The sequence below is a fragment of the Ambystoma mexicanum genome, chromosome 1p (assembly GCF_040938575.1).
Source record: "Ambystoma mexicanum isolate Mex_15411 chromosome 1p, UKY_AmexF1_1, whole genome shotgun sequence".
NCBI classification, from domain to species: domain Eukaryota; kingdom Metazoa; phylum Chordata; class Amphibia; order Caudata; family Ambystomatidae; genus Ambystoma; species Ambystoma mexicanum.
In genome coordinates this window covers 409,078,783-409,094,252 of record NC_090921.1, presented here as the reverse complement: position 1 = coordinate 409,094,252, position 15,470 = coordinate 409,078,783, and the positions used below count along the sequence as shown (strand labels likewise).

At 48.4% G+C, this 15,470-nt stretch overlaps 1 protein-coding gene across 1 annotated transcript in view; it reads right to left on the bottom strand.

Annotated features, from left to right (window-relative positions):
* Nucleotides 1-15,470, bottom strand: part of NWD1 (NACHT and WD repeat domain containing 1) — a 337,845-nt gene that overhangs the window by 126,141 nt on the left and 196,234 nt on the right. Inside the window, exon 14 of the mRNA XM_069649205.1 lies at nucleotides 1,212-1,302. Coding sequence (XP_069505306.1) covers nucleotides 1,212-1,302 — 91 coding nt within the window. The remainder of the gene's footprint in view (nucleotides 1-1,211; nucleotides 1,303-15,470) is intronic.

Sequence of the window (15,470 nt, the reverse complement as noted above, 5' to 3'; positions counted from 1 at the left end):
AAACACACACAAAACCAAGAGAGGATATTTTCTTCTAATAGTGTTTTTGAAAATGTTAAAAGGTGTGCATGTTTTAAACTCCAACAACCAATACAAATGTTTTCCATGTAGCTTGCAGTACCGAAATGGACATTTCACCTTTAGTTGTTTGTTAATTTTCATCAAGTTATATAGTTTGTTGATGAAGTGTCTGGCCTGCAAACCAGACGACTGTGGATTTTGATGCCTTTGGTCGTCTTTAGTTCATAAAGTCAAAGAAGACAATGAATGTTTCTCATTTTAGCTGGGGGGACTGAGTCCACCCTCAGAAAAAAGTGGGTGGACTCCGTCCCCCCGCGTGTACCCTCGACTTGAGCCCTGATAATCCACCCCTTCCTCTCCGGAACCGTGGCTATCCCTGTCCTGCTTTGAAAGCACCACTGATCCATGCTGGCATATTACAACATGGCAGAACGTAACTGAACACCTGATGTCATGTACCATATAACATGGCATGAAATAATGTAGGATTAATGCCCAGGGAGTAGGGCTATTAGGCCGGTAATGGCTCGGTGATAGGACCAAACGAAGGAAACCTCTCGGGTGTTTTAAGAATTGCTTTTCTTTTGGTGAGATTGGCGTTTTACGTGCGGTGTTAGAAGATCTCCCTAAAAAAACACAAACAAAGATGGCGACTAGGCATACTATAGGGACCTAGACATTTACTGCGTCCATGGCATTGCTGCGGGCAGGCAAGCCGAAGAGCAGGAGGCCAGGGTGGAGATGGTGGATTGGTGAGAGGTGTGGTGTGGTGTGGGTTGTGTGTGTGGGGATTCCTGAGGAGAGATAAACCATGAGGCGAGATTCCTGGGAGCTGAGACATGCGGGCAACAAAAAAAGATGGCAGCCCGCAGAGGAGGCGTCAGTGGCCAGGACAGAACATGGGTTGTTACTGGCAGATTCAACCCATGTTTCAGGCAACATGATTGCCTGGCGTTTCTCCTGCGAGAACTAAAATAAAACAAGATAGCATAACATTGCATAATGTAAGATGACATAAGTTACAAAACCAGTTGTAAACAACCCTTCCTCACTTATGTCTTCAGTTTCCCCCTTACGTTCAGTGGTTTGAAGCATTACGTTGGCATACTAGCGACACAAATGGTTGAGAACATAGAATTATCCGTGCAACCTTCATGTATGCACATTTAGCGGTGCAAGGTAAAGCAGACCTGCAAGAAACAGCTCCTCGTTCTCAGACACCGTCACAAACTTGACCGGGCTGGGCAGCAGTTCCACGGCCGTGCTGCCATCGGAGGATACCTGCGTGAAAGGACACGGATTAGCCAATGAACACCTTGACATGAGACGCGCAACAGAAAAAGTGGTGGCAGTGTGACCCTGCCAGGGGCGGGACAGAGGCCTGAAGCAGCACGTGTGTTAAGGGAAAGGAGTGTCGGGGACGGACCGCTGAGTGGGTGGGATGGACAAGAGGGCCCCTCCAGCACTGATGTTCCTTATTTGTATTTGTGTTTGTATTTGTATTTGTATTTGTATTTATTGATTTATAAAGCGCCTTACGCCAAAGCGCTGCACAATGGAACAACATAATACATAAAACATAAACGATATAACGGTTGAAGCAGTTACAATATGAATCAATCAAACAACAAAACAGTGAGAAGAGAAATTAACTGAAGGGGCTAGGGAGGAAAGGGAGAAGGGACTGGATGGGGGAGTGGAGGAGAAGAGTAGGAGGAGGAAAGGGGACGGGTGGAAGAGGGGAGGCAGGAGAGGGGGGGAGAAAGTCGGGGGAAAAGAGTGAGGAGGGGGAAGCAGAAGGGGAAGGGGTTTCAAGGAGGAGAATGGAGAAGGAGAGCTTTAAGGGAAGTGCGGAATGAAGTGAAGGTGGGGGAAGAACGGATAGCACGAGGAAGGGAGTTCCAGTGTACAGGTGCTAGGAGTTGGAAGGAGCGAAAACTGGAGGAGGCACAGGGGGGCAGGGGTGCAGTGAGAAGGAAATGGTCAGCGGACCGAAGGGAACGGGAGGGGGAGTAGAAGGAGAGAAAGGAGGAGAGATAAGGGGGGGCAAGACCATAGAGAGATTTGAAGACAAGGCAGAGAAAGTTGGGTGTGAAAATGAAGCCAGCCAAGATAGGAGAGAGAGGTAGAGATAGAGTCACGGGAGGTGAGGAGACAGAGGGTGTGAACAGCAGAGTGGTAGATGGATTTAAGAGGGGCTTATGTTCTCGTTGGTCCCATAGAAGCCAGCTGGTGTTACAGATAGGAGGGCCTCAGGAGGCCTTCTGCTGAAAATTCTAGACAGTCTAGAAAAAGTGCAAACAATGGCCATTTTGATCTTTCTTCAAATGGAAACCCTAGCATGCCATTTTCCATTGTTGCACAGCAGTCCCACACTCTAATGTGTAAAGAAACCTAGTGGTACAGTAACCTCTATATTATCCGAAAAAGTACATTAAAATGTTATGTTATGCTGACTTATACCACACACCGCTACCACCCAGGGGCAGTCTCCAGGCACTCACGTGGCTCTGCAAGAAAGCTGACGGGTTGGTTAGTGGAGGTAGAGGGATAGGCTAGGTTCAGAACCAGGAGAAACTGGCATGTGGGTATGTTGGAGTGCAGATGGGTTGGTTGCGTGCACTGGCTTGCTGTAGCCGTAAGGGTGAGTCCCAATGCCTGGGTTGTTTGTTGTATGTGAATGCACGTTATGTTGGGTGTGTGTTTGTGTTTTATGTGTAAATTGGCTGGTTACGGTTGTGTGCACTGGCTTGCTGTGTCCATACGAGTATGGCCCAGTGCCTGGGATTGTTGTTGTATGTAAGTGTTAATTATGTTGGGTGTGTGTTTATGTGTAGTTTGGCTAGGCCATGGGTGTGTGCAGTACAAGGGAGGTATTTAAGAGGGGAGCAGGAGCGGGGTTGTTATTACATTGGGTGCTCTCAAAGTACTTCTCGAAGGCTAATCTTCACAATTCTTTCTAAATGTGACGGATGGCAAATCTTCACAAATATATCTAAGTGTGACGCATGATTAATCTTCACAAATCTAAGTGTGATGCATGGCTAATCTTCACAAAGTCATGAACTGAGCATCCTGGATTTTTAATGCCGCCCAACGTCTTGTCAATTCTGCTCCTCTTCCTCTGTACAGGCTCTGAGAGGTGCTGTTGGAGAAGCTGATAATGACCTTGACATGGTCCAAGAGTAGCTGTCTTCATGTGAATAGTAAATACACATACCTTTGCGTAAGCAAAACAATGGCAATGGAGTCAGACATTACCCCTAAAAGGATACATAGAGCCCAGAAATAAGCTGGATGTTCTGTCCATCAAGGTAACCAATGCAAAGACTTCTACACAGATTGCTTTGGCACATTTTGTAAATGTTGTAATTCCTTCTCAATTAGTATGATTTCGACATTGGTGGCATTTTGTATCATATGGTCGATGTGTAATATGACAGTGGGGAAATGAAGAGGCCAGTCGTTTCTATGTTGGAAATTGCTTTGTTTCTTTTGCTATATGCTCATGCTTTGAGATTTTATTTCCTTTAATTAACATTGAAATGTGTAAAGATTATATTTTATTGGTTAGTGCCAGTTTGTAAAGCTATTTACTGCTGTAATTTTGTATAAGCATCTGGCTGTTGTAATTTTGTACATTTTTGAAAGGTTGATTCGTCAGCCAACTAAAATAAAAAAAATAAAAAAACAAGGTTACAGGACATCATTGGTACATTATATGTGCTTCTCGAGTTGTACAGAGTACTTCCCAAAATGATAAGCCTCCTTAAGAAAAGGAAGCTTTCCCCACCGTCCCCCCAACACCCAGGCAAGCTTAGAAAGCAGCACTTAAGAAGATCTCACTTACTGCTTATCAACTCAGCAGGAACACAAGTAAAGTCATTAGCTTCACAAAGCTCCTCAAGCAGGATGAAGAAGTTGGCTTTAGCTGAACAATAGCAGTCCAGGAACCTTGAACATATTTGCAAATGCAGTGTAACTATTGAAAGTTACAAATAGAAGGAACTTGGATCCAGTTAGGCTTGCACCCTACTTCGCAGGATATAAGAAATGAGCAGGGAGTCCCTTAAGCCCGGTGCTAGTGGATGTGGGCGAAGAGGCCAGGCCTCTACGAAGGAGTCCTTGCCACCCCGCTCACCAAAGGCCCTCCACAGCAGAGGCTGCATTAGTTTTATTTGCCATGGGACGCAAAGTAGTTAAAGCTGTAACATTATATAATGTCACGGCAGCACTGTGTGGGCCAACCTATATAAACAATTCCTAAAAGCCAGTTTCCTGCAAAGGTGGGTTGCATGGGGGAACTACATGTGGCTGACCCAGCCACCGTCCTACCTGTCGTGACGAAATGCCTCACCTGTCCCTAAGGGTAGAGGGTTGGGTGACCAAGCGGGCTGGGTCACCAGATTCAACACACCATTCCCTAGGAGCAGGGCAGGGTCGATTCACGATGCATCAACAACGTGTATTGCCCCTTTGCAAGGTCTTCAAAGATGTAACCAAAGCCTTGGGCAGTCTGGCGTTCAAACAACTGCTACTGAGGAACAACGTTACCCCACAGTGACAAAAGACACGATCAAACACCCAGCAACCAAATTACCCAACTGATTTTCTCCAGCCCTCTGTGCAGGAAAAACTCTTCACACGTGTTGGGAGTCATTAAGTGCAAAAAGTAGTGAAATGCACGCTCCGCGGGCCCAAGAGAACGCACGTGCTAGCAGCAAAACAAAGATGGTGCTTCACCCAAATATTTGCTCAGTTTGCAGAACCAAATAAGGAGTGGGAAGATGCTACAATGTGGGCAGAATGCCAACCACGTATTCAAGCAGACGAATCAAATCCCTTAAACAATTATCCCCCTTGAAGGTTGTTGAGGAGAGGAGGGCCTGGCGTAGAAGGCGAGTCCCTATAAAGACAAAAGGACTTGGTAGGGAGGTATAGGAGGCTGGAGAGAGAGGAGGGGTAGAGAATGGGCATGCAGGAGGCGAGAGGAAAGAAAAAGAGGAAGCTAGTTTGGTGGCAACTGGAGGAAAGGAGGTGATTGGGAGTGTAGGTGAATTGAAGGAGGAGAGAAAGAGGAGCCGGTGGAAAGTAGCTGGATAATGAGGAAGTGTAGATTAAGTGGGGCAGAAAGTGAGAGAAGAAGAAGAAGATATGAGCGGGCAAGAGGCGGAGGTGGAAGATCAGGAGGAGATGGTAAAGACAGAGGAAGGGATGGTGCCAAACAGGGGGAAATGGTGAGAGACCTACCAGGAGAGACGATGGAACAGATGCCAGAAGGAGGGGAAGGAAGAGAGACATCCACAGGAAGTTGTGAGCCAGCAGGAGAAGCAACAGGAGGAGGTGGTAGAAGAATTGAAGGAGACAGACAGACATCGACAGAAGAAGGCGGCGAGGAGGAGAGAGAAGCAACAGGAACCGCAGGGGAGATATCAGGAAGGTAGAAGACCAGAACAAGAAGGCCGGGGAGGTGACGGCAGGAGGTGGTGAGACACCCAGACATGGTGACAATAAGGAAAGAGAAGAGAGTGAAGTCAGCAAGTGGAAGAACTCGTGGAGAAGGGGGACATGGATACAATGGTGGAATGAGAGGAGAAGAAGAGAAACCTGGACAGGTGGAGGCAGAGAGGGCAGGTTCACCGGATACACTACGCAAGTCACAGCTTGTGGATCAGTGTGGCTCGGAGGACGTGTGAGCATGTGGTGAGGCTACACAGAGATTACAAGGGGTTACAAGAGGTCAGTGCGAGGAACACTACAATAGTGCAGGATAGAGGGGAGGGGCCCCAAGGAAGGAGAGTGTGGCAGTGGCACAAGAAGAGCCACCTGAGGGCGAGCAAGATGTCAGCCAGAAAACCCTAAGCTAGAAATCCCTCTCTACAACACAGCCTCCTAGCCAAAGACTAGTAGGGGACCTTTGACTTTAGGCTGGAAGCCTTGCAGACTCCTTCCAGTGGCCGTCCACAAAGCATGCAACCAATAGAACCAGATCCCATTAAGAAAGTGAAGCCTGAGAACACCGCTGTGGGATTACAAGAAGAATTGCAGTGGGCATTTAATCAAGCCCAGACTGTGAGTGACTAAAATCCCCCAAGCATTGCCAAAAGGGGGGACCTGGATTTTGGGAGAAAATACCAGGAACTTACTTTGGCTTATTTGATTGTATAGTGATGAGGAGAACTTTCTCTTAACTTGACAGAAAACAAAGAGAGCCTTGAAATAAAGACTGAATCTGAAGAGGAGCTATTCTCACTCTTTGTTACATTTACATACGTCAACCCGTTCATTATTTTGTCCCTTTTCAGGGTCGGACTGGGACAAGAAATAGGCCCGGACACCAAAATAAAAGTGGCCCACCCCTCGCCTCAAAAAAAGTGGCCCACCCCTCCCCTCAAAAAAAGTGGCCCTCAAACCATCATCCGTGAATCGCGTCAATTCACGACTTTAAAGAAAATGCTACATATTGAGGGTTCATGTGTCTGTTACATTACAACACAACTCATAAAATAGCATTACTTTGCATACAGTTCTGTGACAGGGTCTGTCCACAGCTCCGAGGCGCAGGTGTCGCAGAACCAACCACCCCCACTGCGGTTTTGGGACCTGCTGCAAGTCAATGCTTATACAGGGCTCCGCAACCCCAGCAGGGAAGGAGGGTTAGGGTAGGGTGACAATGGTTGGATAGGAGGGGGAGGAGGTAGGGAAACCGGAATGAGGTTTAGGGAGAGGTTATGGATAGGTTGGTTACACCCCAGCCCTCCCCTTTCCTCATAATTAAGAGGCTAAGTGGGAGACCCAGACAATCTCAGTGACTGCCTACTTCTATAATTAACTCTCATAACTTTCTATTCTTGGCCAATTTGTTGGAAGACAGGTGCATACACTAAACAGCTTGTTTGTTTACCAGATGTCCGTGGATCACTGCTTGCATTCATTCCTTGGCTTCATCTACCCCCCACTCTCAGCCACCTCCTTTCATCCTGACATACCATGGCATCTGCCCTAACACCTTCAGGCCTTTCTCGATTTGCTAGAAACCCCACTGCCGACCTCCACCATCCCTTTAAATCGACTTCTTTCACTCCACTTTGGTCCCTAGTTTGCAGGGCCCTTTTGGCTTGCCAGCAATGACATCACACTACACCCCTTTTAGGCTCATGAAAAATAGTCGACCCTGTGCCTTCCCATTACACACTAACTCACCAATACTGGACCAGTGTGAGAACTGTCTGCTCTATAGGTCTAGGGAAAAGGAACTTTGCATTACTCCTGCTTGTGCTGGACCCATGCGGTTTGTGAAGTAAGGCTGCACTGCTGCTGTGTATACTATAACAATGTAGAGAAAATAGCAGGTGCTACTGCTGACTTCTCTCATGCCAATTTTCCACATTAAAATGCCCAAAACAATGTTATCGCACTAATCGCAGCGTGGAAGAAACTCATTTGAAGAAATGCTGGCGTCTAAATACACTGCATAAATCAGCAAAGACGAACCTAGGCATGTGGCGCCATATCCTGTAAGAGAATGTACATTGGCACAAAAGCCTGTACGTATTAACAAGAGGTTATAGCCATGTCTCTGAATTATACATGCATGCGTGACTGCACCTGTGAAGTTGACCATTAACATTTGAAGCTGTTCGATCATACAATGGTGGTTTGTAGCATATGTGGAAAGATCAGCATATTATCTATTGGTACACATAAGGCTCGACCTATGATGGCGCTGCTTGCATACCTTAGCAGCAGCATGCTGGCGCTAGCAAAGTTAGACGTGGTAACTAACATTTCTTCTTACTAGAATGCAGCAATGCACAGAGGAATGTGAACATCCTAGCATAGGTTGGCATGACATCAAAGACTGAAATCACGGAATAGGACCGGGTCCCTGGCATTTATGGTCACGTGGGAACGTGAAGTCTTATTACAGGATAAAATGGAGGTTTGTGGCACTAAGAGGGCCCCTTGGGTTAGTCAATGTTGAAAGCCGGATCAACCAAATACCACCACCATCAGTATCCAGAGACGATTCGCCAAATAAATAATTAAAACAAAAGCTACACTATCAAGAAATGCACCAATTAAAAAGGGAACGCATACGGAAAGAAGGCTGAACGAGAAAGGTTAGGGATTCAGCAGCCCTTTTCTTCTAGTTCCAATGTTGATAAAGTACCAAAATCAGTAGTGAAAGTGTAGTGTGCAGACTGTAAGCTCGTTAGTTGGCAAACTTATGCACGTTGCAAACTAGCAGGTTAGCTGCCTGCCTACGCCTATAAAAACCAGTGTTTTCACAACAAGCAGCAATCGGAAAAAAATGTATACATATAGAAAACAGACAAAGAAGATTAAGAAAATCAAAACTTCAACCCCTGTTATTCTGACCGTGGAGTTAAAGGGCCTCCAGCCTCCAACAGGGCTATATTTCTAGCCCGGCGGTCACAACATCCCATGCGAGTAAAATAGCTAACAGGATTGCTGCGCCTGCTGCAGAAGTCTGTTGCAACATCAAGTACAGAACCTAACACCTACAAAGAAAGACTGTCAATGGAAGACCCACATCCACTCCCTCAAACCTGGAACATATTTTCTCCAGTTTGCTGATCCCTACAGGCTGACATTTTTTTTCCTAGGAGTAAGGCCTGCTTTACTAAACAAACGGGTTCCCCCCTAGAACGGTTCTGCGTTGTCTGATGAGGTGTGGAGCTCCTCTATTGCTTCTTTTTGTGTTGAAACCACTCCAGTCTTTCAATGTCATCACTGCTGCATCTTGGGGATGGGGGCGGGGGGGTGGCTGCTGCTGGTTCAGCAGACAGGTGGCTGAGGTGACCTGACCTTCTGCTGATCAAGGCCCTGTCAAGAGGCAGAATGTAAAACCCTGTCAGAACACGATCCTGGAAGGCGCCTGCCCAATGAAACCCCCGATTACAGCCCTTTGAGGAAGAAGAACGCAGCTGAGCTGGCGGGAGACTGCACACACAGGGAACCTTTGCAATATGCACGTGATGCTGTCCTCTTCAGCATGCAGCATGTGCGGAAAAAATGACACTGGGGCTGTTAACAGACTCGTCTTCCTCGTTGCACTTTGCAACCAGCCACCCTAGGTGTGACCAAGGCGCAACTATTTGAAATTGGGCACCAATGGTTTAGTGGCAGTAGAAATGTGACCACGGATCACTTCTCGGCTGATGACTTGCACACCCCATGCCTAACCCCTCTTCTTTGCAGGCTGGCACTGCCAAAATAAACTCTAGCAGTAGCATCAGAAAATAGCCTTCACACTGAGTCCGCATATGCACACTTTTGAAGCCATGCCTGCTCATTTTCTCAAATCCCCAGATGGGGCCTTGAAGGGGTGGTCGAGAGATGTAAAACAATCACTTTTGACTGGCTGATTGGCATAGACCTGGCGCCCTTACCCCCAGGCCCTAAGCAGTGCACCCAGGCCGTGCCATCTTATGGCATTGGCACCTCTATGCTGGTGTTGCCTGTTTAATCACCTTGAGTATTTTGAAAGTGGTGCAGAGGCAGCAGCAGCACCGCTGCCAATCAGAGCCCATGGCACTCCACACTGTGGATTGGTGAACACAATGACTGTATAATTTACTTACACATGCATGCTTCTTCTCCTGAGAAGTTACTTGAGCAGATGCCAGATGCCCGTGGCTTGAACCGTGACAGCAGCCAGGCTGAAGATGCAGAGCGCTGTGTCATCCGGGGAACCCCTCGGCTCCAGCAGGGAGAACACCCCCGCCCAGAGACCCTCAGTGGCCGTCGGCCGACTTCTCGCACACGGACGATGAGAAAATCGTCCTTCTTGTCCCCGCCTGCCCGCACTGGAGGGTCCCTTCGCCAAGCAGCGTTAACCCTTCGCCGTCCTCCCATCTGGTGATGCCCATGGTGGCTTCCCCAGTGCTTTTGGCACCGCAGGGCGTGAATATTGCCCCGTCCCACAAGAAAGCGTGCACAAAGTGCAGCGTCTCGCCTGGTTTCAGCTGGAGCTTGAATTCGGCCAGGTTGAATTTGTCCTTGGGCGGGGTAGTCGCCTAGAGCCAGTCTGCCGCTCTTCACGGCCGCGATGGCCAGGTAGAGCCCAAAGCGGTATAACTGAAGGTAAAAAATGAAGCCCACCCGGCCACCCATCCCCTTCCGCCAGCTATGCCCTACCTACAACGCCATCTATGCTGTACGTACAAGCATCAAGAAACACTCGTGGCCAAAGCAATGAGTTCACAGTCCACGCCAGTAGGCAGTAGCTTGAAGTTGATCATTTAGTGTACCTGCAGCCACAGCTAATACCATCACGACAAGTGGATTTCACTTTCAGTAATGCATTTTAAAGTGAAGTTTCCTCTCGCTTATGAGGATTGGTTTGTACATCTTCAAACATTAATACAATAGACCTCCAGCCAAAGATCCATGCACTGTTGTTCAGGCAATATATAGCACGCTGTGCTCGGCCAATTGCCTGCTATGTGCTACAAAATATTTGTAAAATTGTCAGTAGTTTACCACTTTGCTTGCAGTGCAGGGTGGTATGCTTCGCCCAGTTCCTTTCCCAGAAGGAAACTTGCAGTCTGCAGAAGGGGTATACTGTCTCTGTGGCCTGGGCAGTCCAGTCCTCCTGGGCACGTAAAGGCGTCTGCCAGGGTGGCCTCGTCCAGTCCACGCCTCCGACTCGCCTGGTGGAGGACAGTGGTCCGCTCTCTGATTCACTCTGGGTGGGTCCTCCTGGTTTGCAGTGTGCGGCTCAGATGGGCCTGGCTCAGTCCGTCTTTCTGGTCTGTGTCGTTGTGAATGGCCAAAAATCATGTCCAGCCCGGGTAAGGTCAGAAGCCCAACTCCCAGCAAATTGAGTCACGTGGTGTGACTGACGGTGACTGTGAGGCTTGTGCACACAACCTGGCGACACAGTGTCTATCGGGGCGGGCTGCCTGCAGCCGAATTAGTGGCCCCCACCCTGTTGTTCCATGGATTGGCGCAGCCCCCCAGGCACAAGTTGCATTTCAACTTTGCAGGAAGTAACAAGTTGTTACTTCCTGCAAAGTTGAAAGCAACTGTAGTGTGAAATGCCAAGTGGCTGGGGTGGGGCCCCAGGCCCAGCCAGCTCGCCTCTCAGCCAAGCCCTGCAGGCAGGCAGTCTGAGTCTCTCTGCCCTGCCAGTTTCCACGGCCCCCCAGGGTCAGACTCACTCGGTCGGTGTGTTGTAAATTGCAGCTTTGCATTGCTTAGTTGTGCAATGCGCAATCAGCACCAGCCAGCCGGCCCGCCCGAGCGAGCACCACCCGGCGCCGGCACCTGCAGTGGCGGCGGGCGGCACACCCGCCGTGGCCACCTTGATCTTTATGTATATGCAGGATGCATCTGCTGATCTGCAGACTGTCTGCATTGCAACATGCATGCATCATAAATTATGATGCATGCATGATGCAATCATCAAAGCAAGGTAACACCATTTCTGTTACCTTGCTCCTTGATGAATTATTATGCTGCAGTGACTCTGCACTCTGCAGACAGTGTCACTGCCTGCCTGCTGGCTGCTGCCCACCCGCAGGCAGCGCCGCGCCCGCCGCGGCACGCACGGCACACACAAAGAAGTCATTAAAAAAAAAAATATAAAAAAAAACGGCCCAGGGACATGACTCGCAGTGGCCAGAGCCGTCCACCCGCAGGCAGTGCCGCCCACCCGCAGGCAGCGCCATGCCCACCGCCGCGGCACACACACCGCACACAAAAGAAGTAAATAAAAAATAAATTACAAAAAAAAAACGGCCCAGGGTGCCCGTCTGAAAAACCGGCCCCCAGGGTCCCCAAATTCATTCGGCCACGGGGCGAACGACCGAAAGGGCCAGTCCAAGCCTGTCCCTTTTGTTGTAATAAACGCTGAATGTTCATTAAGTATTCTAACAACTCGTGTCTGGCTGGTGAGTAATCCATGTCAGCGTGTCAGAAATGGGATATATCAGCTTAGACGATAGGGTTAACCCATGCTATGGTTTACATCAGAGCTAGCATGATAGAAACCTGGGGTTCAACCTAGGGAGATAAGGGGGGGGGCCTTCCCACAAAAGGTAGATCTCGTGTTCAGGGGTACTTCATTCTCCCGGGTTCCCAAAGTTCAGCAGTAAGCAGTCACACAGCCCCACAGAAGAACAAGACTCCTCGGAAGCAAGACCTCCTAAGAGGAAACCATATACCAGTAGTCGGAATGACATCACAACAGTGCGGTACCAACTTCAGAAGTTCATGCTGGGCGAGGATCTAGAGGCATTCCTCCACAGTTCTGAGGATATAGTGGAGGTGGCCAAGTTGGACAAAGAGAGTTGACCTAATACATTGCACCACTATTTATAGGAGGCCTTCAAGCTGAACTTGGGTACTTAATTCTGGTGGACAAGCACCCTGTGAGACCAGAATGACTGAGTTTTGACAAAGAGTGCAATCGCAAGCAGGTGGGAGAAGTTTGGCTTCCCCATGGTACACATAGATAAGTAAGCTACCAGTTTGTTATATTCTAGAGACATGCTTTGTAAAATGCACCCTAAAATTAACCCTGAAAGAGGGGAAGGGAAAGGACGAATGGACCTTGAACAATTTGTGGATTCCTTGCCTGCCAGTTTGGGGCAGCATTTCCCCAATTTTGCACTCCCAGGAACATCAAGCACTTTCCCCAAATATTCAAGGACTGGAGTTAGAATAGTAAATAATACTCACCCTAGAATATGTGGGGGAGGCTTTTTAGGTTGCACATAGAACCCAATTACATAACCCCTCCCCTAAGGCACCTATTCAAACAGTTGCCGGGCCACAATAGGTTAAGTAATTGAACCCAGCCAGACTGGAGACCGTGGACCAGAGACCACCCCTACCTATGCCTCCCACTTAACGAAATCTAGGATGCCCCAATCTGCTTCCAAGGGTGACATCCATGCTTTCAGTACAGACCCATTATCCCATACGCCTGGCCAGACGAAACCAGTAGCAGTGGTATCCCACCAGCAATCGATCAAATTCTAGGCATGTGGAAGCATGGGACATACTGCCAGGAACTTCCCTACTCACCCTCCCCACGGAGCCAATGGTTACTAGCTATTGTGTACCTGCATTAACGGGTGAATGGGGTGAGCAATGGCTTAATCCATATTCCAGTCAAGATCTGCAGAATCCTCGTGAATGAGACATGCTGGCAGAGAGCGGTGGAGGGATATACTAGGCCCCTCTAGATTTCAACTTGAGGGACAGTCAGTCAAGTCCTCTTGGATCAGGAATTCAGCAGACTGCTGTACAGGCTGACTTTGTGGAGTAACTTCTCCCTGGAAAACTGGTACCAGTAACCCATGTACACGGGGAACAGGAGGTATATTCTTAAACCCGACCCCAGTCCCAGAGGTCAAGCAGTTCAAGGCAGCCATAATAGCGGGGCTACTTGTGGAGGTCATCATTGGAATAGATGTTATACAGTTTGATAACTGGTTCCAGGGGAGCCATCAACCAGAGGAACCCAAGTACACTGCTGGACAGGGAAAATTGGGATGACCTGGCAGTGGCATCAGGACTTTGAGGACTTTTAGCCATTGTCCCAAATATCTGTCTCTAAACCGAACATTACTCCATTCCCAAGGAGCGGGGTCTGAGAGAAAGGGGGAGGTATGTGACAAAGTGCCTTTTCTGGCAATAAGGGTGAACGGTTGATTGACCAAAAAGTGCCAGGTACCACGACGTGTAAAGTGATGCAGGACCTGAGGGTGGTGTGGGGTGAATTCCCTACCCTTCCCTAGGAGTGTGTCAGAGGATTATTAAAGTGCACAAGTAACTTGTGGTACCCCTTTAAAATATCTGGTAAGATGTAGCCCAACTCTAAGGAAGTGAGAAGATCAAAAAACCACTACCGCAACATAAACCATGGGAAGAAAATACATGACCAAACACTCGCCCAGCTGATGGCCGTGAGACCTGCACGAAGGGAAATTTATTGATTTGTGTTAGGACTTACAAACTACCAAAACTCACAAAATGCCCTGTTCCATTCTATGGGCCGAGAGTGCACACACACAAGGGCCAAAACAAAGATTACACTGGCCTCAGATAATTGCTCTGACTGCAGAGCCATGTAAGGAGGGGGAGGAGGCTCCAACCTGAGTGGCACGCCACTTGCAAATTCAACGTGTCTAATCACATTGCTTACTGAAGCACCCTGGGCCGGGTAATAGAGACAAGGAGCAGGAACCAGTCTGACCCAGCAGGAACTAGTCTGACCCAGCAGGAAGCAGTCTGACCCAGCAGGAACCAGTCAGACCCAGCAGGAACCAGTCTGGCCCAGCAGGAACTAGCCTGACCCAGCAGGAACCAGTCTGGCCCAGCAGGTACTAGTCTGACCCCGCAGGAACCAGTCTGACCCAGCAGGAATCAATCTGAACCAGCAGGAACCAGTCTGGCCGAGCAGGAACTAGTCTAACCCAGCAGGAATCAGTCTGACCCAGCAGGAACCAGTCTGACCCAGCAGGAACCAGTATGACCCAGCAGTAATCAGTCTGACCCAGCAGGAACCAGTCGGGCCCAGCAGGAACCAGTCTGACGAAGGTATGAAGTATAATGTAAAGATTCTTTATTCTTAGTCACAGTTGCAGATAGGACTACAGGAGCACAGGGCATACCCTTCCTTCTAGTTCCCCTCTCACAGTCCAAGTCCCTAAACGACATCCTTGGAACTTGGAGAACCGCCAGATTCCACACGCATCATCTCATTCCACAACCTCGCATCACAAGCACTCATCATACATAGACACTTAAGCTACAACACCTTACACAATTACCTGCCCTGCCCCAAATGAATGGTATTGAGCAGTGACCGGCAGGCAAAAGGGATCAGCCCATATAAATTGGAAAGGAGTTGACTGGGAGATGTGCAAGTCTGGAGAGAACAGAGGGGGAAAGAAGGAGCGTGATGCAAGCAAGAGGAAAGGAGAAGCAGAGGCTGGCTTGGAGGTGGTTTTAGGAGGGTAGGTGTTTGATAGTACAGAATAAACAGTGACATGGAGGAGAAGAAGTTGTCAAATGAGAAATTATATCGTGCCTCCTATCGCAATAAATATATGTATATTGGCCTATGCCAAGCTGCTGCAAGGTCCTGACCTTAAAATCAATGTAAGCCACCATTTTAGGTCAATCCGCCATTTTAGGTTTGCTTTGTAAAGTCACCCTGTGAGTTAAAAGGGTGGACAATATAATTCCGAAGAATACAACATGGCTGTCTTGACCTCTGTATGTAGCTAATATGTAACTTGCCTCCAGGCCACTTGTTGAGGTCGTGAACTGAGACCTTGTCCTTCGTTGACCTGTGTGTAAAGGATTACTCGTGCAATGAAACTAATCCGCGAGCATATGTTAAGAACAATGTATTCAAATACTGAACGTAGAACACTTGTTTAACTACATTGTATTAATGTTTGAGA